The following is a 23,868-nucleotide window of genomic DNA, read 5'->3' on the forward strand; positions in this document are numbered from 1 at the left end:
TAGGCTTCACACACATCCAGTAGGCTTGACACAAATCCAATAGGTTTGACACACATCCAGTAGGATTGACACACATCCAGAAGGTAATAATGATCTGATAATAAGGTAGAAGGTAATAGTCCTATCTGATAATAAGGTAGAAGGTAATAGTCCTATCTAATAGCCCTATCTGATAATAAGGTAGAAGGTAATAGCCCTATCTGATAATAAGGTAGAAGGTAATAGTCCTATCTAATAGCCCTATCTGATAATAAGGTAGAAGGTAATAGTCCTATCTGATAATAAGGTAGAAGGTAATAGTCCTATCTAATAGCCCTATCTGATAATAAGGTAGAAGGTAATAGTCCTGTCTGATAATAAGGTAGAAGGTAATAGCCCTATCTGATAATAAGGTAGAAGGTAATAGCCCTATCTGATAATAAGGTAGAAGGTAATAGTCCTATCTGATAATAAGGTAGAAGGTAATAGTCCTATCTAATAGCCCTATCTGATAATAAGGTAGAAGGTAATAGTCCTGTCTGATAATAAGGTAGAAGGTAATAGTCCTATCTAATAGCCCTATCTGATAATAAGGTAGAAGGTAATAGTCCTATCTGATAATAAGGTAGAAGGTAATAGTCCTATCTAATAGCCCTATCTGATAATAAGGTAGAAGGTAATAGTCCTGCTATCTAATAGCCCTATCTGATAATAAGGTAGAAGGTAATAGCCTGTCTGATAATAAGGTAGAAGGTAATAGTCCTATCTAATAGCCTATAGATAATAGGTAGAAGGTAATAGCCCTATCTGATAATAAGGTAGAAGGTAATAGTCCTATCTGATAATAAGGTAGAAGGTAATAGTCCTATCTAATAGCCCTATCTGATAATAAGGTAGAAGGTAATAGTCCTATCTGATAATAAGGTAGAAGGTAATAGTCCTGTCTGATAATAAGGTAGAAGGTAATAGCCCTATCTGATAACAAGGTAGCTTCATTGTGAACAACACTCAACACCACTCACTGACTCACTCAATCCCTCCCTCCTTTCACTACTAGATCTCTAGACAGAAGATGAGAGTTCTGCTTCTTTAAATTGTAGCTTGCCTAACATATGTCTCTCTGTGATTGGAGTCCTCTCTCCCTCTCCCTTAGTGAAGTCTGTAGCGTGCTCAGTTTGTGTGTGTGCCGGCATGCTCAGTGTGTGTGTGTGTGTTTGTTTGTGTGTGTGGGTTGCACAGTGTGAGGGGATAGGTAGAGTACTCCATGAATCACATCTCCATAACAGCATCTCTCCCCCACTGACAGACAGACCCAAACAGGGGCAGACTGAGCACTGCAGAGGCTAAAGGCAAAGGGAGAAGAGATACAAGGAGGGAGAGAGAGAGGGTGGGAGGTGGAGAGAAAGAAAGAAAGAGAGGAGGAGGGAGACAAGGAGAGAGAGAGAGAGCGAGAGAGAGGGGGGGTGGGAGGTGGAGAGAAAGAAGAAGGAGGAAAGAGAGAGGAGGAGAGAGACAAGGAGGGAGAGAGAGAGATGGATAGATGGAGACAAAGAGGGGGAAAGAGGTCAAAATAAAGGGAAGGAGAGAGGGAGAGGTAGAGAGAGAGAAGGAGGGAGAGAGAGGGAGATGTATAGAGAGAGGGAGAAGGAGGGGGAGAGAGAGAGAGGTAGAGAGAGAAGAAGGAGAGGGAGAGAGATTGAGAGGGAGGGAGAAGGAGGGAGAGGGAGAGAGGTAGAGAGAGAAGAAGGAGAGGGAGAGAGGGAGAGAGATTGAGAGGGAGGGAGAAGGAGGGAGAGAGAGAAAGAGGGAGAGAGAGAGAGAGGGAGAGATATTTAATTGCTATTTAATGATTAGCTCAAAGTCAACATGTAGCCCCTCAGAGCAACACCTAGACAGTAGTCTCCAGTTGTGCTGGTCCTCTCCCTGCCTTCTGCACCGCCGGGTTCCACTTTACTGTTCATTTAGCACTATGGGAAGAGACATCAAACACAGGTTTCCTGGGATAAGGCCTTATGGATGGTTACGACTGCTGTGGCAGTAAAACAACACCTTCGTATTGCCATGTAACCTTTATTTATACAAGTTATTCTCATTGAGATCAAATCTATTTTACAAGAGAGGCCTGAATCGGTAAAATATATGGTGAGGTTATATGTTTCTTTTATTTTGCATTACTAACATTCATACAGTATAAACTTTTCACAAGTCAATTAATGTTCACAATCAATTTATCCACAGAGGCTTCTCCCCTCTAATATATGAATAGGCCAGTCCATCTGTTCATGTATGGCAATCATCTGCTTGTTAATAGTTAATAGCTCACAGACAGGGTGACAGACAGACACAGACAGAGAGACAGACACACAGACACACAGACACACAGACACAGAGAGATAGACACAGACACAGAGAGACAGAGACACAGAGACAGAGAGACAGAGATACAGAGACAGACACAGACACAGACTCAGAGACAGAGAGACAGAGATAGAGACACAGAGACAGACACAGAGACAGAGACACAGAGACAGAGACACAGAGAGACAGAGACACAGACAGAGAGACAGAGATACAGAGACACAAAGACAGAGACACAGAGACACAGAGACAGACATGACTTTGTCTTGTGCCTGCTGGAAGCTCTGGTATGGATCTTCTCTTTATCTATGTAATGAATGTGCTGTTAAGGAAGAGGGTGCTTATAATCTGTAACCTGTCCCCTGAGACAGACATCTGTAACCTGTCCCCTGAGACAGACATCTGTAACCTGTCCCCTGAGACAGACATCTGTAACCTGTCCCCTGATACAGACATCTGTAACCCTGAGACAGACATCTATAACCTGTCCCCTGAGACAGACATCTGTAACCTGTCCCCTGAGACAGACATCTGTAACCTGTCCCCTGAGACAGACATCTGTAACCTGTCCCCTGAGACAGACATCTATAACCTGTCCCCTGAGACAGACATCTGTAACCTGTCCCCTGAGACAGACATCTGTAACCTGTCCCCTGAGACAGACATCTGTAACCTGTCCCCTGAGACAGACATCTGTAACCCTGAGACAGACATCTGTAACCTGTCCCCTGAGACAGACATCTGTAACCTGTCCCCTGAGACAGACATCTGTAACCTGTCCCCTGAGACAGACATCTGTAACCTGTCCCCTGATACAGACATCTGTAACCCTGAGACAGACATCTATAACCTGTCCCCTGAGACAGACATCTGTAACCTGTCCCCTGAGACAGACATCTGTAACCTGTCCCCTGAGACAGACATCTGTAACCCTGAGACAGACATCTGTAACCTGTCCCCTGAGACAGACATCTGTAACCTGTCCCTGAGACAGACAGACAGACAGACAGGTGCGCACACACACACACACACACACACACACACACACACACACACACACACACACACACACACACACACACACACACACACACAAACCATCAAAAGGTTCAAAGTTGCCCTGATTGGTCCAGAAGACTATGCTGGGGGAGGAAGGAGGGGTGAAGAAAACAGGTGAAGTGTTGTTGAAAGTGAAAAGGGAGTCTGGGAGTCCGTAGACAGTTACATTTCACACAGCCCCAGTCCAAATGTAGCTGCTCCTTTTACGTCTGTTTGGGGACAGAAAATATTTGCATCCCAAATGGCACCCTATCCCCAATATAGTGCACGTCTTTTGACCCGGGCCCATAGGAAACAGGGTGCCATTTGGGATGCACTCAGTTCTATGTGTGTGGCTGTTGCTGTGTGGCAGGCTGTTATCTCTCTCAACAAAGTGTGGGTTTGGGGGAGCTACCCCAGGCTGTCTTGAGAACAAGCCCATATATTTTGTTGTAGCAGGTGAGCTAATTAAACAATGTTCCTACTCAAATATACTGCTCAAAAAATAAAGGGAACACTTAAACAACACATCCTAGATCTGAATGAAAGAAATAATCTTATTAAATACTTTTTTCTTTACATAGTTGAATGTGCTGACAACAAAATCACACAAAAATAATCAATGGAAATCCAATTTATCAACCCATGGAGGTCTGGATTTGGAGTCACACTCAAAATTAAAGTGGAAAATCACACTACAGGCTGATCCAACTTTGATGTAATATCCTTAAAACAAGTCAAAATGAGGCTCAGTAGTGTGTGTGGCCTCCACGTGCCTGTATGACCTCCCTACAACGCCTGGGCATGCTCCTGATGAGGTGGCGGATGGTCTCCTGAGGGATCTCCTCCCAGACCTGGACTAAAGCATCCGCCAACTCCTGGACAGTCTGTGGTGCAATGTGGCGTTGGTGGATGGAGCGAGACATGATGTCCCAGATGTGCTCAATTGGATTCAGGTCTGGGGAACGGGCGGGCCAGTTCATAGCATCAATGCCTTCCTCTTGCAGGAACTGCTGACACACTCCAGCCACATGAGGTCTAGCATTGTCTTGCATTAGGAGGAACCCAGGGCCAACCGCACCAGCATATGGTCTCACAAGGGGTCTGAGGATCTCATCTCGGTACCTAATGGCAGTCAGGCTACCTCTGGCGAGCACATGGAGGGCTGTGCGGCCCCCCAAAGAAATGCCACCCCACACCATGACTGACCCACCGCCAAACCAGTCATGCTGGAGGATGTTGCAGGCAGCAGAACGTTCTCCACGGCGTCTCCAGACTCTGTCACGTCTGTCACATGTGCTCAGTGTGAACCTGCTTTCATCTGTGAAGAGCACAGGGCGCCAGTGGCGAATTTGCCAATCTTGGTGTTCTCTGGCAAATGCCAAATATCCTGCCCGGTGTTGGGCTGTAAGCACAACCCCCACCTGTGGACGTCGGGCCCTCATACCACCCTCATGGAGTCTGTTTCTGACCGTTTGAGCAGACACATGCACATTTGTGGCCTGCTAGAGGTCATTTTGCAGGGCTCTGGCAGTGCTCCTCCTGCTCCTCCTTGCACAAAGGCGGAGGTAGCGGTCCTGCTGCTGGGTTGTTGCCCTCCTACGACCTCCTCCACGTCTCCTGATGTACTGGCCTGTCTCCTGGTAGCACCTCCATGCTCTGGACACTACGCTGACAGACACAGCAAACCTTCTTGCCACAGCTCGCATTGATGTGCCATCCTGGATGAGCTGCAATACCTGAGCCACTTGTGTGGGTTGTAGACTCCGTCTCATGCTACTACAAGAGTGAAAGCACCGCCAGCATTCAAAAGTGACCAAAACATCAGCCAGGAAGCATAGGAACTGAGAAGTGGTCTGTGGTCCCCACCTGCAGAACCACTCCTTTATTGGGGGTGCCTTGCTAATTGCCTATACTTTCCACCTGTTGTCTATTCCATTTGCACAACAGTATGTGAAATGTATTGTCAATCAGTGTTGCTTCCTAAGTGGACAGTTTGATTTCACAGAAGTGTGATTGACTTGGAGTTACATTGTGTTGTTTAAGTGTTCCCTTTATTTTTTGGAGCAGTGTATATAGAATAAAACAATAATGAACCATACTTCAAGTTTTTGGACAAGTTGCAGGGGTTTGATGGAGCTCAGCCAACAGAGAGTAGCAGTAGTCTAGATGGGCGATGCCTGAATTAGGACAAGTATCTGAATTAGGACAAGTACCTGAATTAGGACAAGTACTGAAATAGGACAAGTGCCTGAATTAGGACAAGTATTGGATTTAGGACAAGTGCCTGATTTAGGACAAGTCACTGAATTAGGAAAAGTGCCTGAATTAGGACAAGTTCCTGATTTAGGACAAGTCCCTGCATTAGGACAAGTACCTGAATTAGGACCTGTGCCTGAATTAGGACCTGCGCAGCTTCCTGTGTGAGGTCATACTCTATGGATGTTTTGGGCATGAACCTGCGGGGGTCACTGCGTTGATGTTTTCAGAGAATGACACGGTGTTGTCCAGGGTCACGCCAAGGTTCTTTGCCCATCTGTCAGGCGGACACAGTGGAGTTGAGCACTTTAACTTCCCTTGCCTTCTGCTGATTTCCTGTCCTTACTGCTACAAGGTCCCTATTTTACAGATATAAAGGACCTCTGAAGAGAGCAGACGCCCACCCATCATTTCTGTGCCTTGTGAATAAGCCTGAGTCCACTCACACTCACTGGGTGGTATTGGCAGACTGTACGGTCCTTATCCACACAAGACTGCTGTTTAAAAGACGAGAGCTGAAGACTTGATCTGTTGTCATCAAGTGCCATCTATTGGTGGAGAGGAGAATGATTAGATCAGGACCTGGTTGGTTCAGTGTGGAAAGCTGCTGCAGTGCAACAGGGCTGTATAGTCCATTCTCTCAGTAGACCCATAGACACAGCATCTACAATGATACAGACAACATGACGTGTTGCTGGTTATAAGCATGTACTGTACGATCCTTAGGACATTTAAAGGGGTCATGTTCACACTCACACGTAGACACACATACACAGTCACACACACAACACTCTCGTCTCTTCTCTCTGCTGTCAATCATGTTGTACTTGTCTTGTATGTTCACATACATACTCTCTCTCTCTCTCCCTCTCTCTCTCTCCCTCTCTCTCCCTCTCTCTCCCTCTCTCTCTCTCTCACCTACTCTCTCTCTCTCTCTCTCTCTCCCTCTCGCCCTCTCTCTCTCTCTCCCTCTCTCTCCCTCTCTCTCACTCACTCACTCTCTCACTCACTCTCTCTCTCTCCCTCGCTCTCTCCCTCTCCCTCTCTCACTCACTCTCTCTCTCTCTCTCTCCCTCTCTCACTCACTCTCTTTCTCTCCCTCTCTCACTCACTCTCTTTCTCTCCCCTCTCTCCTTCACTCACTCACTCACTCACTCACTCACTCACTCACTCACTCACTCACTCACTCACTCACTCCCTCTCCCTCTCCCTCTCTGTATCTGTTCTCATCCAGGGGGTGAAGGGTGACTCTGGCGTCCCAGGAGACAAAGGAGCTCAAGGAGATCCGGTATGTAATACACACACAGCACACACTCTTCCGACACATCCTTGTGGTGACATTTAAAGTGGCTGTCATTAACCGTGAACTCTAACCTTTGACCTTTGGCCTTCTCCCTCAGGGTCAGCGAGGTGGAGACGGGGCCTCTGGGATGAAAGGACAAAAGGTGAGTCACATCACGTGTGTGTGTGTGTGTGTGTGTGCTTGCCTGCTGGCGTGTTTCTCTGTCTGTGTGTGTGTGTGTGTGTGTGTGTGTGTGTGTGTGTGTGTGTGTGTGTGTGTGTGTGTGTGTGTGTGTGTGTGTGTGTGTGTGTGTGTGTGTGTGTGTGTGTGTGTGTGCTTGCCTGCTGGCGTGTTTCTCTGTCTGTGTGTGTGTGTGTGTGTGTGTGTGTGTGTGTGTGTGTGTGTGTGTGTGTGTGTGTGTGTGTGTGTGTGTGTGTGTGTGTGTGTGTGTGTAAGCTCCAGTCTGATTCCCCCGATCTATTTATCTTTCCTGCATTCATTTAAGTCTAAATCTGGCTGCAAATTAACTCTTATAACAATATTTCATCATTATTAATTGTCACACACACACACACCACGTGACTCACCTTCTGTTGTTTCATCCCAGAGGCATCCTTGTTTAACCCACTACAGTACATCAGTGTACCAACCCCCCTAACCCAATCAACTGAAAGCGGATGTCATTAAGTAGATGTAAATAGTCTTTGAATGAATGCTACTGTTGGTTATGACTGAACCAATGAGAGAGGAGGTAGGAGCAGATGTTACACTAGCATTTCACTATCCGCTGTAAACCAGGGCTTCTGGATTCTTCCTAAAGAATAGATCAATATCATCCTGAGGTTTCTCTATGTTCTCTGTGTATTCTCTTATCAGGGGGAAGAAGGCCTAAGAGGACCACCAGGACCGGTGAGGAGTACATTGTTGTGGCGTTAATATTTCCTGTGACTGTTTAGAACTGAGACATAAACTAATATTATCCAAGAGACTGTTTTACAGTTCTGTACTGTAGTTTATGTTTGAGCTATTGGAGAGAGGAGTACCTGAGGGGTGTAAACAAGACTAGCCTGGACTCTACAATAGGTGTTGGTCCAGTACATTATTCCCGCTCCACATTATTCCTGCTCCACATTCACAATGATTGGGCTACATGTTTTTCAGATCTGAGAGTATCTGCAATCCATGCTCTGTCTCCTCTGATCTCTCAAAGACAATCCTGAATCTACACGTACATTAACTAACTGTGTAATTGTAATGGGCCATACCTTTACTGGTGCATGTCAACACGGTATATAAAAAGGCTAGCATGTGACCACAATGGACAGGTATACTTTTGGTAGACGATCCAGAAAGGTAAAAATAGTGGGAACAACAGACTATTCCCAGACTCCTCTGAGATCTGTCCTTCTTCATAATTCAACTCCTGGTTTCTTATTTAGCTGCTGATCCAAGTGGCAACGAGCCAACGTCACATCACCGCACGCTGAACAAATATTCCCTCTACACTAATGAACTCATTCTCCAATTACTACTTTATTTCACTCTGTCTGCCTCCCAAATGGCTCCCCATTCCCTACATACTGCACTACTTTTGTAACATGCATGCTCCGACTACTGATTTCTTTCACTGATTGTGTCCCAAATGGTTCCCTATGGACCCTGGTCCAAAGAGGTGCACTAAATAGGCAATAGGGTGCCATTTAATATGAATCCCTTATCTCAACTGGAGTCAGGTCCACTTGTTCTTAAACGTTTCATTTACAATTTAACAGGTAATGAGTCCCCCTTAATGGCTATAAAGCCTTTTCTTTCCTTGCAATTATTTGTGTAAGAAGTTCTATTAGGACCACTTAATCGGACTCAATTAACTGGACTGGATTACATTTTGAATTTTATTTTTAAGATTGGAGCGATAAGGGAGCAAAATGATTTAAAATGGTAAATGATGTTGCTATTTTAGGCCTACAGTCTTCTGAGGTTTGGTTGAAACACCCAAATTCCAGTATGTTATCATGTGATGATGTCTCTGGCTGGGGCAGCCTTCTACTTATAATTATCAAATACATTCAGTCGATCAATTAATCATGTGGCTCCCAAACGGTTTCTGAATGCCAAATTCCCCCCTAGCCACCACTCCTCATAGACACACTAGATCTGAGAGGATTGGATAAGTAGATATACTCTTTATTGTAATAGCTTAATTAATAGCTTCATTTCTGATTGGCTGATTGGGAAATGTCACCACATTGCTTCCATCCATCTATCCAATCCTCTCTGGTCTACATTAGTGGCTTCGGAGTACGTTCATTTGGAATTCAGACATTCAGAAAAGTAATTTATCAATTCCTAAATGGGTCTGTTTGAATATTTAGCTCAAATCTCACTTAAATAGGGGGCTCCCGAGTGGCGCAGCGGTCTAAGGCACTGCATCTCAGTGCGCGAGGTGTCTCTGAAGACCCTGGTTTGATTCCAGGCTGTATCACAACCGGCCGTGATTGGGAGTCCCATAGGGCGGCACACAATTAGCCCAGCATTTGCTCTTAACTGACTTGCCTAGTTAAATGAAGGTTACATAAAATAAATACAATTAAATGAGCGTTTATATGTCCACTTCCTAGTAACAGATAATGGGTGAATCCCAAATGGCACCAGGTCAATAGTAGTGCGCTATATAGGGAATAGGGTACCATAGGGCGCTGGTCGATAGTAGTGCACTATATAGGGAATAGGGTGCCATTTGAGACGCAGTGGGAGCATTTCTGCCGTAAAGCGTTTAATTCCATGACTCTGCAGAAACCAAGGTTCAGACCATTACCCTCCTTCCTGTTCATTAGTGCAGAGGAGGAACCACCAGGCGGGGTTATAGGCATGCGTGACCCTCCATGACCCATAGACAGCCCACACGTGGCCCTTGACCAGACTCTGACTGAAGGCTACAGATATAAGAGACAAGATTAGAACAAATTGACAAGCTTTAGGAGGCAGACTGATATTTGGAACTTGAAGCACTAAAAGGCTGATTTCCACACTGAACTTGTTATACAACATCCAGGAAAGATCAGGACATCGTTTTACTGCATGGCCCTCGATGACCCACAGATATCCCACACGTAGCCCTTGACCAGACAGACACAGAATAATAGGCTAGGCTATGAACAAGAGCAGAAGGCTAAAAGATTAGAACAAATTGACAAACTTTTAAATAGATATTTATGCCAGTCTGAGATGTTGAAATGAAAGCCAAAACAAAATGTATTACAACTAACCAGACAGACACAGAAGAACAGGAAGACAAGGAACAGGGTTGGAATAGATTGACATACTTGTTCAATATAAATTATTATTATTTTTTGCTAGCTTTTGGAGGCAGTCTAACACCGTACCCAAGCCACCATCGTGTGCCATCTTGGGCAAATTGATTTTGTCCCCCTCACACCAAACGCGATCACGACACGCAGGTTGAAATATCAAAACAAACTGAACCAATTATATTAATTTGGGGACAGGTCAAAAAGCATTAAACATTTATGGCAATTTAGCTAGCTAGCTTGCAGTTGCTAGCTAATTTGTCCTACTTAGTTAGCTTGCAGTTGCTAGCTAATTTGTCCTGGGATTTTAACGTTGAGTTGTTATTTTACCTGAAATGCACAAGGTCCTCTACTCCGACAATTAATCCAGACATAAAACAGTCAACCGAATCATTTCTAGTCATCTCTCCTCCTTCTAGGCTTTTTCTTCTCTGGACTTTATATGGCGATTGGCGTCTACTAGTATTACCATGACGACGACCTACCTCAGTTCGTCTTTCAATCACCCACGTGGGTATAACCAATGAGGAGATGGCACATGGGTATCTGCTTCTATAAACCAATGAGGAGATGGGAGAGGCAGGACTTGCAGCGCGTTCTGCGCCACAAATAGAAGCATCTTCTATTTTAGCGCCTGGCAACGCAGACGCTCGTTGGCGCACGTGAGCAGTGTGGGTGCAATGATTGAATAACATATATGTGTAAATGTATACACCGCTTGCACGGGACGTGAGCGGTGTGGTCAGCATGTCACATGCTGAACTTGAAGCCAACCCAAAACGTATGTACACATAATTGCAGGTTTCTAGGCTATAATTGTGGTACAATATCATGGGAACGCTCAGGATGTAATTTTACAGCTTGAAAAGTTGACTTTCCATTACTGTGGGAATGCGTCCCAGATGGCAACCTATTCCCTATATAGTGCACTACTTTGACCAGAGCCCAAGGGGCACTATAAAGGGAATAGGAAGCCATTTGGGATACACTCTTGACCTTTAACGATCCATACCCTCGCTGGAGGACTGATCCACAGGTGGGCTTTGTATCCCCACAACAATTATTGGTCGATTCCGGAACTGACTCTCAAAATACATCCCAAATGGCAACCTATTCCCTACATAGTGCACTACTTTTGACCAGAGCCCTATGGTACTATTTACCCCACCTTAGAGAATAGGGTGCCATTTGGGACGTACAGTCAGAGGTGCTAGTCTAGTGGAAGAGGGTATAGTGACAGACAGGCACTCATCTTTAGTTTCACAGACAACACCCCTTCCCTCCTTTTCTCTCTTAAAAGGCTTCTTTAGTTTGACTTTGACAACCCCAACTGCAGTTCTGATCAGAGCCGAGTGCCGAGCGCCGAGCCGAGCGCCGAGCCGAGCGCCGAGCGCCGAGCCGAGCGCCGAGCGCCGAGCCGAGCGCCGAGCCGAGCGCCGAGCCGAGTGCCGAGCCGAGTGCATTCAATAAGGGAGGTTAGGTGGTACGTTTTACCTACAGAATAAGTGACAATGAAGGAGACAGCTCATGTTCTATCTTCTATCTTGTCTGTCCTTTCCATCCAGGTGATGACAGCTCATGGACTGAGACATCTGTCTGCCTCTGTAAGTATGAGCATCCTATGTAGTTACCTTTAACTTCTGTTCTATTCAGTCATAATGGCAGTAGTGCTCTGACTGGTAACTCAAAACTTTGTGTTACCTTGATGAAAGTTATTTTATATAAAATGTTCCGCATTTCATAATGACCTTATTTGTATTTTATTTCAGGAGGCTGAATCAGGAGAGAAGGGCCAGAAAGGAGAAATGGGTGATCCAGTAAGGATAGGATATGTACCAACCTGCTCACAGTGTTCATAGGATTTGTATATAATTAGCCCGTGTAAAAAAAACAATCTGCTCCCCCTGTCCATTTAATCTGTTCCATTATTCATCAGCTAAACTGATCCTAGATCAGCACTCCTACTCTGATACGCTTAAGTATGGGTCCAGATTATGGGTCCAGATCAGATGAAGACACAGCACAAAGAAACAGTTTGTCTCTGTGTCAAATCAAATCAAATTTTATTTGTCTCATGCGCCAAATACAATAGGCCTTACCGTGAAATGCTTACTATCAAGCCCTTAACCAACAATGCAGTTCAAGAAATAGAGTTAAGAAAATAAACTAAAGTGAAAAAAAAATACAAAAAAGTAACACAAGAAAATGGCATAACAATAACGAGGCTAAACATAGTGGGGGCAATGTAAATAGTCTGGGTGGCCATTAGATTAATTGTTCAGCAGTCTTATGGCTTGGGGGTAGAAACTGTTAAGGGGCCTTTTGATCCTAGACTTGGTGCTCCGGTACCGCTTGCCATGCGATAACAGAGAGAACAGTCTCTGACTTGGGTGACTGGAGTCTTTGACAATTTTTTAGGCCTTCCTCTGACACCGCCTGTTATATAGTTCCTGGGTGGCAGGAAACTTGGTCCCAGTGATGTACTGGGCCGTACACACTACCCTCTGTAGCGCCTTACGGTCAGATGCCGAGCAGTTGCCATACCAGGCGGTGATGCAACTGGTCAGGATTCTCTCGATGGTGCAGTTGTAGAACATTTTGAGGATCTGGGGACCCATGCTAAATCTTTTCAATCTCCTGGAGGGGAAAAGATGTTGTCGTGCCCTCTTCGCGACTGTCTTGGTGTGTTTGGACCATGATAGTTTGTTGGTGATGTGGACACCAGGGAACTTGAAACTCTCGACCCGCTCCACTACAGCCCCATCGATGTTAATGGGGGCCTGTTCGGTCCTCCTTCTCCTATAGTCCACGATCAGCTCTTTTGTCTTGCTCATATTGAGGGAGAGGTTGTTGTCCTGGCACCACACTGCCAGGTCTCTGACCTCCTCCCTATAGGCTGTCTCATCGTTGTTGGTGATCAGGCCTACCACTGTTGTGTCTTCAGCAAACTTAATGATGGTGTTGGAGTCGTGCTTGGCCACGCAGTCATGGGTGACCAGAGAGTACAGGACGGGACTAAGCACGCACCCCTGAGGGGCCCAGCGTGGCAGATGTGTTTTTGCCTACCTTACCACCTGGGGGCGGCCCGTCAGGAAGTCCAGGATCCAGTTGCTGAGAGAGGTGTTTAGTCCCAGGGTCCTTAGCTTAGTGATGAGCTTTGAGGGCACTATGGTTTTGTGTGCACTATGTAGGGAATAGGCTGCCATGTGGGATACATACAAAAACATATCTTAAAGAGCTGTTGGCAAATAATCGAATAATCAAATATGAAAAAAAGGATACAAAGTTCAAAGGAGTTCAATCTTTCTCGTGCCACACATCAAAATTAGTCTTCAACAATAGCTACATGGTTTAGAATGAATGACATAGACTTCAACAATAGTTACATGGTTTAGAATGAATGACATAGACTTCAACAATAGCTACATGGTTTAGAATGAATGACATAGACTTCAACAATAGCTACATGGTTTAGAATGAATGACATAGACTTCAACAATAGTTACATGGTTTAGAATGAATGACATAGACTTCAACAATAGTTACATGGTTTAGAATGAATGACATAGACTTCAACAATAGCTACATGGTTTAGAATGAATGACATAGACTTCAACAATAGCTACATGGTTTAGAATGAATGACATAGACTTCAACAATAGTTACATGGTTTAGAATGAATGACATAGACTTCAACAATAGTTACATGGTTTAGAATGAATGACATAGACTTCAACAATAGCTACATGGTTTAGAATGAATGACATAGACTTCAACAATAGTTACATGGTTTAGAATGAATGACATAGACTTCAACAATAGCTACATGGTTTAGAATGAATGCCATTCAGAAACAGAGTAATAGCTTTTCCAAAGTGACTCACCTGACTGAGTTGGGCCAACTATTGGTTACTATTGTGCAGTGGTGGAAAAAGGACCTCATTTTCATTTTTGAGTAAAAGTAAAGATACCTTAATAGAGTAAAAGTCACCCAGTAAAATACTACTATTTGGTTTAAAACATACTTAAGTATCAAAAATAAAAGTACAAGTATAAATCATTTCAAATTCCTTATGTTAAGCTAACCAGACAGCACAATTGTCATGTTTTTTTAATTTACAAATAGCCAGGGTCACACTCCAACATTAAACATAATTAACAAACCATTTGTGTTTAATTATTCTGCCAGATCAGAGGCAGTAGGGATGACCAGGGATGTTCTCTTGATAAGTGGTGAATTGGACCATTTTCCTGTCCTGCTAAGCATTCAAAATGTAACCTGTACTTTTGGGTGACATGAAAAATATATAAAGTAAAAAGTAAATAATTTTCTTTAGGAATATAGTGAAGTAAAAGTTGTCAAAATATAAATAGTAAAATACAGATGCCCCCAAAAAGTACTTAAGTAGTACTTTAAAGTATTTTTCTTAAGCACTTTACACCAGTGCTATTGTGTGTCGCTTGTGTAAAGACATTGCATTTACAGGATGATGATAATGGTTTGTATGATTATTTTCTTCAGGGACAAATAGGACTCCAAGGACCACATGGTTTCAAGGTAACCAGTTCATTATAAGTATTCAGATGAAAGACAAGCATTAAATACATTTTAAAGGCCTCATCTACACTGATCTGAGTACTGTATGACCTTTGACATTGGGTTTGGTTATCTACACTGATCTAAGTACTGTATAACCTTTGACATTGGGTTTGGTTATCTACACTGATCTGAGTACTGTATAACCTTTGACATTGGGTTTGGTTATCTACACTGATCTGAGTACTGTGTGACCTTTGACATTGGGTTTGGTTATCTACACTGATCTAAGTACTGTGTGACCTTTGACATTGGGTTTGGTTATCTACACTGATCTGAGTACTGTATAACCTTTGACATTGGGTTTGTTAAGTACATAATGATATACAATAACATATATACACAAGATATATGAGCAGCCTGGAATTGAATAGGATCCCACTACACAAAGAAATGATGTTTGAGGAATAGAAAGTAATATGTTATACAGTGTGTTTCTAGACTAAATATAAACTGGGAGTTCTATAAAGTCTGGTTGAATTGCCCTGTTTGATATGTTTCCTTCCTGAAGCCAGACGCTAAATAGATTTTCTCAGGGTCTCACTTATTAATACATGTCCTGGAGTAATTCTGGAGAAAAACAAATCTAACCTTAAATGGTCTCTCTCTCTCTCTCTCTCTCTCTCTCTCTCTCTCTCTCTCTTTTCTTCCCATTCCCTCTTCTCCCTCCTTTCATTACTGATTTAAAGGGAAGCCTAGGACTACCAGGTCCAAAGGGAGAGCCCGGCCCAGAGGTAAACACCCCATTGATAATCAAACTATCACCAGAGAACAAAGAGTCTCTATCACCAGAGAACAAAGAGTCTTTATCACCAGAGAACAAAGAGTCTTTATCACCAGAGAACAAAGAGTCTCTATCAGCAGAGAACAAAGAGTCTTTATCACCAGAGAACCAAGAGTCTCTATCACCAGAGAACAAAGAGTCTTTATCAGCAGAGAACAAAGAGTCTTTATCACCAGAGAACAAAGAGTCTCTATCACCAGAGAACAAAGAGTCTCTATCACCAGAGAACAAAGAGTCTCTATCACCAGAGAACAAAGAGTCTCTATCACCAGAGAACAAAGAGTCTCTATCACCAGAGAATAAAGGGTCTTTATCACCCAACAATACCCAACAACACAAGCTATATGATCATCTGCCATTGTACTTATTGGTACAGTAGTATGAAACTGTTTGGATTGACACAGGAAACAGAATTTATTACATTGTGTACCAAGTACTCAGATACCTAGGATCACCTTTAGTACACCTGTAGTTGGTTTAGGTTCTAGCTCAAGTTCCCTGAGCAGCTAGTGGTAATGCAACTCACCCCAGGAACTAGAACTAGGTCTATATGGCATGACAAGTGCTTAATTACCTCAGGTCAGATGTTTGAGCAATTTATATTGGTCTACGGAGAGAAATGACTATCTTAAACTCTATGGACTCTTGGAAGACTAGCCCTTGGAGCTTAAAATCCGAATAAAATTCTTATCAAACGGTATGACTAATCAAACTTTTTAGGCTGGGCCACCTGTTGACTGTAAGTCGAAGTGGGTCGTTCAATGTAACTACTATAGAACACTTCAATAGCTCCTGTTTTCCTCTACTGCCCTCTGATACCTGAAGGGGATGGTCAAGCTCCCAAACCAGACAGATTGCTGCAATTCTCACAGCAGGTCAAAAACCAAAAGATTGCTACAATCTTCTTTCTTCCCCTACAGTTTGTCCCCTACAGTCTGGTATTTGGGAAATGGTTCATTGGTATTTTCAATTCTTGATATTTACCCATTTGATTCTTGACAGATATAACTTATAAATGCCTTTTGAGCTTGACACAACTGTCGAATCCCAGACTATAACTTTAAAATAAAATAAAACTGTCGGATGTCCTGAAGGGTTTTCTGCAAAGTAGGATCAAAGAGTTAGCCAGTAAATATCCCCAAATAACCGTATTTTTAAGAAAGAGAAGCTTGAAATGGGCTTGGTCTAATTGACTGAACAACCAAAAACACATATACGTTTAGCTTTCTTAATGAACCAGAAAATCAACAGTTATTTCTGGTTATTTATCAAAGTTAGCTGGCTAACTAATTGATCATACTTTGTAGTATATCCCTCTGGTGTCTAGTAGCCAGCTACAGTCTATACAGTGCCAACATCTCCGAGATGTATTAGCTTAGCATCCAACTTTCAACCCCTTGGTGACCAGAAAGGCCTCCAGAACAGCATGTCTTTACTGGGGTGTACAGTTGGCAGCTCAGTAATACAACTCTCTGAATCAGAGAGTGATTGCTGGGGCTGTCTGCAGGTAGCCAGACAGGCAGGTCACCATGGGCCAGGCTGTGATTGCTAGAAGGGATATTAAACTCTAACACTTCTCTGACTGTTTTCCAGGGTAAAGAAGGTCCTCCTGGACTCATCGGACTCCCAGGGATTCCAGGAGACACGGTAAGTAAAAGACATGTTACTTAAAATACATGTATTAAGTACCGTCTGCACCAGGGGTGTGGTCAATTCTATTTCAGTTATGGAAGATCTACTCTGTTTTTTTTTCCTGAGTTGAAATGGAATTGACCCCACCCCTCCAGAAAGAACAATCTCATCTTCCTCCTTCTCTTATGTCTTTATCTCCCTTGTTCCACTGTTCCCCCAACTACACCAACTAAAGGACAGTAAGGAAATACATAGATAAACCGCTGAGGAGAGATGGAGAGAAAGTAAGAGAGAGAAGAAGAGAGCTGATGAAGGCAAAGGGGGGGGGGACAAAGTCTTGAATTGTTACACAGACGATCAGTAATCAAATTTGAGAATGAATTAGTGGGTAGAGGCAGATCGGAGCGTTTTACGTTATGAGGGAGCGGAGGCAGACAGGGACCCCAATCTGTTGCTGCACCTGCTGCCCCCATAATGACTATCTGTCTTTATTCAGAAGCAGGAGAGGGAAAGAGAGGCATTTCATCCTGTAAAGGAAAGGATGTTGGAACATGGTGGGCCCGCTGAAGCGGAGAGAAGGAGAGAGATAAATGTATCTGTATGGTAATGGGAGGGTGGATGTGTGTGTTGAGGGGGCAGTAGTTGTGCGTGCTTGTGTACCTGTTCACATCGATGTGTGTGTGTGTGTGTGTGTGTGTGTGTGTGTGTGTGTGTGTGTGTGTGTGTGTGTGTGTGTGTGTGTGTGTAGACCTGGTTGATAGATGTGTCTCTGTTCTGTCCTCTGTTTCTAGGGTTCGTCGGGGGAACAGGGAATACCAGGAAGAGACGGTCTTAAAGGAATCAAGGTAAAGCTTCAAATCAAGTCTTACACCTTTAAGAACAGACCTGCAGGCAGACAGACAGATGTTTCACCATCACCGTAGAGGATGATGCACGACTTTCAGATTGGATAGCCACTCCCTTCCTGTATGAAGTGGTTCTACTGGTGTATGGCCTGTATTAAGTGGTTCTACTGGTGTATAGCCTGTATCAAGTGGTTCTACTGGTGTATAGCCTGTATTAAGTGGTTCTACTGGTGTATAGCCTGTATCAAGTGGTTCTACTGGTGTATAGCCTGTATTAAGTGGTTCTACTGGTGTATAGCCTGTATTAAGTGGTTCTACTGGTGTATAGCCTGTATTAAGTGGTTCTACTGGTGTATAGCCTGTATTAAGTGGTTCTACTGGTGTATAGCCTGTATTAAGTGGTTCTACTGGTATATGGCCTGTATCAAGTGGTTCTACTGGTGTATAGCCTGTATCAAGTGGTTCTACTGGTGTATGGCCTGTATTAAGTGGTTCTACTGGTGTATAGCCTGTATTAAGTGGTTCTACTGGTGTATAGCCTGTATTAAGTGGTTCTACTGGTGTATAGCCTGTATCAAGTGGTTCTACTGGTGTATAGCCTGTATTAAGTGGTTCTACTGATGTATAGTCCTGTATCAAGTGGTTCTACTGGTGTATAGTCCTGTATACTGTGCATGATGAGCTCAGCTCTACTGTGTCCAATACACACACACCCATCTCTGACAGCGCTGCATGCTACAGACAGACACACACACACATAGGCATCTCTGACAACGCTGCATGCTACAGACAGACAGACACACACACCCATCTCTGACAGCGCTGCATGCTACAGACAGACAGACACACACACCCATCTCTGACAGCGCTGCATGCTACAGACAGACACACACACACATAGGCATCTCTGACAACGCTGCATGCTACAGACAGACAGACACACACATAGGCATCTCTGACAACGCTGTATGCTAGAGTTTATAAAATACTGCCAGGTCTGTTTCCTCCACGCACACAAACACGCTGTGGACTAATGAAAAAAATACAATAATATTGTTTTGGGGTGTAATTTCCTAATTAAGCCCTGTTGCTGTGTGAAATGATTCCAGTGGGTGGCAGATATCCCCCCCACCTCCCACACTGTGTGTGTCCCTCATAGAAGTGGGGTGACAGATGCCCCCGCTTTCCCCTCCTGACTCCCCCCTGCCTCACCAGCCTCACCCCCCTCCTACACCCATCCCTTATCTGCGTGTGAACGTCAGTCACTCAGAGTCCCCCCCTGTCCTGTAGAGATGACACGGCCCATCTGTCGCTGCAGTGGCTGTCTCTGTCTTTCTGTCTGATTGACTTTCTCACTCTCTGTCCTCTTTGTCTCTCTGTCTCTCTCTCTGTCTGTCTGTCTGTCTCCCTATCTGTCTATCTGTCTCTCTCTCTCTCTCTCTCTCTGTCTGTCTTTCTGTCTGTCTGTCTCCCTATCTGTCTATCTGTCTCGCTCTCTCTCTCTCTCTCTCTCTCTGTCTGTCTGTCTTTCTGTTTGATTGACTTTCTCGCTCTGTCTGTCTGTCTGTCCGTCTGTCTGTCTGTCTGTCTGTCTGTCTGTCTGTCTGTCTGTCTGTCTGTCTGTCTGTCTGTCTGTCTGTCTGTCTGTCTGTCTGTCTGTCCGTCTCTCTATCTGTCTGTCCGTCCGTCCGTCCGTCCGTCCGTCCGTCTGTCCGTCTGTCTGTCTGTCTGTCTGTCTGTCTGTCTGTCTGTCTGTCTGTCTGTCTGTCTGTCTGTCTCTCTCCCTAGGGGGACTCTGGAGGGGTGATGGGACCCCAGGGCCTGCCTGGACCCAAGGGAGAGCCTGGAGAGCCAGTAGCTGAACATCTGGTGGGTTTGCTGAGAGCTCATAGGGCTCCGGTCAAAGTAGTGCACTACAGTATGGAATAGGGTTCCATTTGGGATGCATAGAGACACTGTTATCACCATCTGATCTGACCTTATTGGCTTGTTTTGGCCTTATCCACACACACACACACACACACACACACACACACACACACACACACACACACACACACACACACACACACACACACACACACACAAAGTAGACTAGTATATCACTTTGGAATTCAGTGCATGGTATTCAGTCATCACTGGACACATGATCTCACAAACAGACACACACAAACACACACACACACACTCATACACACAGAGAGTAGTAGATCAGCTAGAAACAGCTGCGACGACAGCAGCAAACATGTTGACTGAGAGGAGTGCCTGTCGTAGCACAGCCCTGACATCATGCAGATGCAATGCTAGTAAGTAATCCAGCATTCAATGACACCAGCCAAGGTAATGGCCTATCCACCCCCGTTCTGAGGCTTAAAGCTGTCAGCAGACTACTTTGCGGACCCGGCTTTGCATTTAGAAGTGTTCATTACATGCAGGGAACTACCAAAATAAAGGAAACACCAACATAAAGTGTCTTAATAGGTCGTTGGGTCACCACGAGCCAGAACAGCTTCAATGTGCCTTGGCATAGTGTCTGAAATTCTTTTGGAGGGATCCCACACCATTCTTCCACCAGAAATTCCATCATTTGGTGTTTTGTTGAAGTTGGTGGGAAATGCTGTCTCAGGCGCCGCTCCAGAATCTCCTATAAGTGTTCATTTGGGTTGAGGTCTGGTTACTGACACACACACACACTTTAAAAAATGCTCCTTTGAAACCTCTCTTTCAAAGTCATTTCTAGCCATGGTAGCCAAAATAATGGGCAACTGAGCATTTTTATACATGACCCTAAGCATGATGGGATGTTAATTGCCTAATTAACTCAGGACAACACCTGTGTGGAAGCACCCACTCATTTACTCAACTGTTTCCTTTATTTGTTCCTTTATACAGCACCTGCAGTACCAGCTAGTTACCTGTACAGACACAGCACCTGCAGTACCAGCTAGTTACCTGTACAGACACAACACCTGCAGTACCAGCTAGTTACCTGTACAGACACAGCACCTGCAGTACCAGCTAGTTACCTGTACAGACACAACACCTGCAGTACCAGCTAGTTACCTGTACAGACACAGCACCTACAGTACCAGCTAGTTACCTGTACAGACACAGCACCTACAGTACCAGCTAGTTACCTGTACAGACACAGCACCTGCAGTACCAGCTAGTTACCTGTACAGACACAGCACCTACAGTACCAGCTAGTTACCTGTACAGACACAGCACCTGCAGTACCAGCTAGTTACCTGTACAGACACAGCACCTACAGTACCAGCTAGTTACCTGTACAGACACAGCACCTGCAGTACCAGCTAGTTACCTGTACAGACACAGCACCTGCAGTACCAGCTAGTTACCTGTACAGACACAGCACCTGCAGTACCAGCTAGTTACCTGTACAGACACAGCACCTACAGTACCAGCTAGTTACCTGTACAGACACAGCACCTGCAGTACCAGCTAGTTACCTGTACAGACACAGCACCTGCAGTACCAGCTAGTTACCTGTACAGACACAGCACCTACAGTACCAGCTAGTTACCTGTACAGACACAGCACCTGCAGTACCAGCTAGTTACCTGTACAGACACAGCACCTGCAGTACCAGCTAGTTACCTGTACAGACACAGCACCTGCAGTACCAGCTAGTTACCTGTACAGACACAACACCTGCAGTACCAGCTAGTTACCTGTACAGACACAGCACCTGCAGTACCAGCTAGTTACCTGTACAGACACAGCACCTGCAGTACCAGCTAGTTACCTGTACAGACACAGCACCTGCAGTACCAGCTTGTTACCTGTACAGACACAGCACCTGCAGTACCAGCTAGTTACCTGTACAGACACAGCACCTGCAGTACCAGCTAGTTACCTGTACAGACACAGCACCTGCAGTACCAGCTAGTTACCTGTACAGACACAGCACCTGCAGTACCAGCTAGTTACCTGTACAGACACAGCACCTGCAGTACCAGCTAGTTACCTGTACAGACACAGCACCTGCAGTACCAGCTAGTTACCTGTACAGACACAGCACCTGCAGTACCAGCTAGTTACCTGTACAGACACAACACCTGCAGTACCAGCTAGTTACCTATACAGACACAGCACCTGCAGTACCAGCTGGTTACCTGTACAGACACAGCACCTGCAGTACCAGCTAGTTACCTGTACAGACACAGCACCTGCAGTACCAGCTAGTTACCTGTACAGACACAGCACCTGCAGTACCAGCTAGTTACCTGTACAGACACAGCACCTACAGTACCAGCTAGTTACCTGTACAGACACAGCACCTGCAGTACCAGCTAGTTACCTGTACAGACACAGCACCTGCAGTACCAGCTAGTTACCTGTACAGACACAGCACCTACAGTACCAGCTAGTTACCTGTACAGACACAGCACCTGCAGTACCAGCTAGTTACCTGTACAGACACAGCACCTGCAGTACCAGCTAGTTACCTGTACAGACACAGCACCTGCAGTACCAGCTAGTTACCTGTACAGACACAGCACCTACAGTACCAGCTAGTTACCTGTACAGACACAGCACCTGCAGTACCAGCTAGTTACCTGTACAGACACAGCACCTGCAGTACCAGCTAGTTACCTGTACAGACACAGCACCTACAGTACCAGCTAGTTACCTGTACAGACACATCACCTGCAGTACCAGCTAGTTACCTGTACAGACACAGCACCTGCAGTACCAGCTAGTTACCTGTACAGACACAGCACCTACAGTACCAGCTAGTTACCTGTACAGACACAGCACCTGCAGTACCAGCTAGTTACCTGTACAGACACAGCACCTGCAGTACCAGCTAGTTACCTGTACAGACACAGCACCTACAGTACCAGCTAGTTACCTGTACAGACACAGCACCTGCAGTACCAGCTAGTTACCTGTACAGACACAGCACCTGCAGTACCAGCTAGTTACCTGTACAGACACAGCACCTGCAGGACCAGCTAGTTACCTGTACAGACACAGCACCTGCAGTACCAGCTAGTTAGCTGTACAGACACAGCACCTGCAGTACCAGCTAGTTACCTGTACAGACACAGCACCTGCAGTACCAGCTAGTTACCTGTACAGACACAGCACCTGCAGTACCAGCTAGTTACCTGTACAGACACAGCACCTGCAGTTCCAGCTAGTTACCTGTAAAGACACAGCACCTGCAGTACCAGCTAGTTACCTGTACAGACACAGCACCTGCAGTACCAGCTAGTTACCTGTACAGACACAGCACCTACAGTACCAGCTAGTTACCTGTACAGACACAGCACCTGCAGTACCAGGTAGTTACCTGTACAGACACAGCACCTGCAGTACCAGGTAGTTACCTGTACAGACACAGCACCTGCAGTACCAGCTAGTTACCTGTACAGACACAGCACCTACAGTACCAGCTAGTTACCTGTACAGACACAGCACCTGCAGTACCAGCTAGTTACCTGTACAGACACAGCACCTACAGTACCAGCTAGTTACCTGTACAGACACAGCACCTACAGTACCAGCTAGTTACCTGTACAGACACAGCACCTGCAGTACCAGCTAGTTACCTGTACAGACACAGCACCTACAGTACCAGCTAGTTACCTGTACAGACACATCACCTGCAGTACCAGCTAGTTACCTGTACAGACACAGCACCTACAGTACCAGCTAGTTACCTGTACAGACACAGCACCTGCAGTACCAGCTAGTTACCTGTACAGACACAGCACCTGCAGTACCAGCTAGTTACCTGTACAGACACAGCACCTGCA

At 45.0% G+C, this 23,868-nt stretch overlaps 1 protein-coding gene across 1 annotated transcript in view; it reads left to right on the forward strand.

Annotated features, from left to right (window-relative positions):
* Positions 1 to 23,868, forward strand: part of LOC115153630 (collagen alpha-1(XIX) chain) — a 130,799-nt gene that overhangs the window by 12,039 nt on the left and 94,892 nt on the right. The window contains exons 3-12 of the mRNA XM_029699268.1: positions 6,869 to 6,922; positions 7,035 to 7,079; positions 7,793 to 7,825; positions 11,790 to 11,828; positions 11,994 to 12,041; positions 14,747 to 14,782; positions 15,511 to 15,555; positions 17,199 to 17,252; positions 18,029 to 18,082; positions 19,871 to 19,951. Of these exons, the coding sequence (XP_029555128.1) occupies positions 6,869 to 6,922; positions 7,035 to 7,079; positions 7,793 to 7,825; positions 11,790 to 11,828; positions 11,994 to 12,041; positions 14,747 to 14,782; positions 15,511 to 15,555; positions 17,199 to 17,252; positions 18,029 to 18,082; positions 19,871 to 19,951 (489 nt within the window). The remainder of the gene's footprint in view (positions 1 to 6,868; positions 6,923 to 7,034; positions 7,080 to 7,792; positions 7,826 to 11,789; positions 11,829 to 11,993; positions 12,042 to 14,746; positions 14,783 to 15,510; positions 15,556 to 17,198; positions 17,253 to 18,028; positions 18,083 to 19,870; positions 19,952 to 23,868) is intronic.

This window comes from Salmo trutta, chromosome 18, assembly GCF_901001165.1.
Source record: "Salmo trutta chromosome 18, fSalTru1.1, whole genome shotgun sequence".
NCBI lineage: Eukaryota > Metazoa > Chordata > Actinopteri > Salmoniformes > Salmonidae > Salmo > Salmo trutta.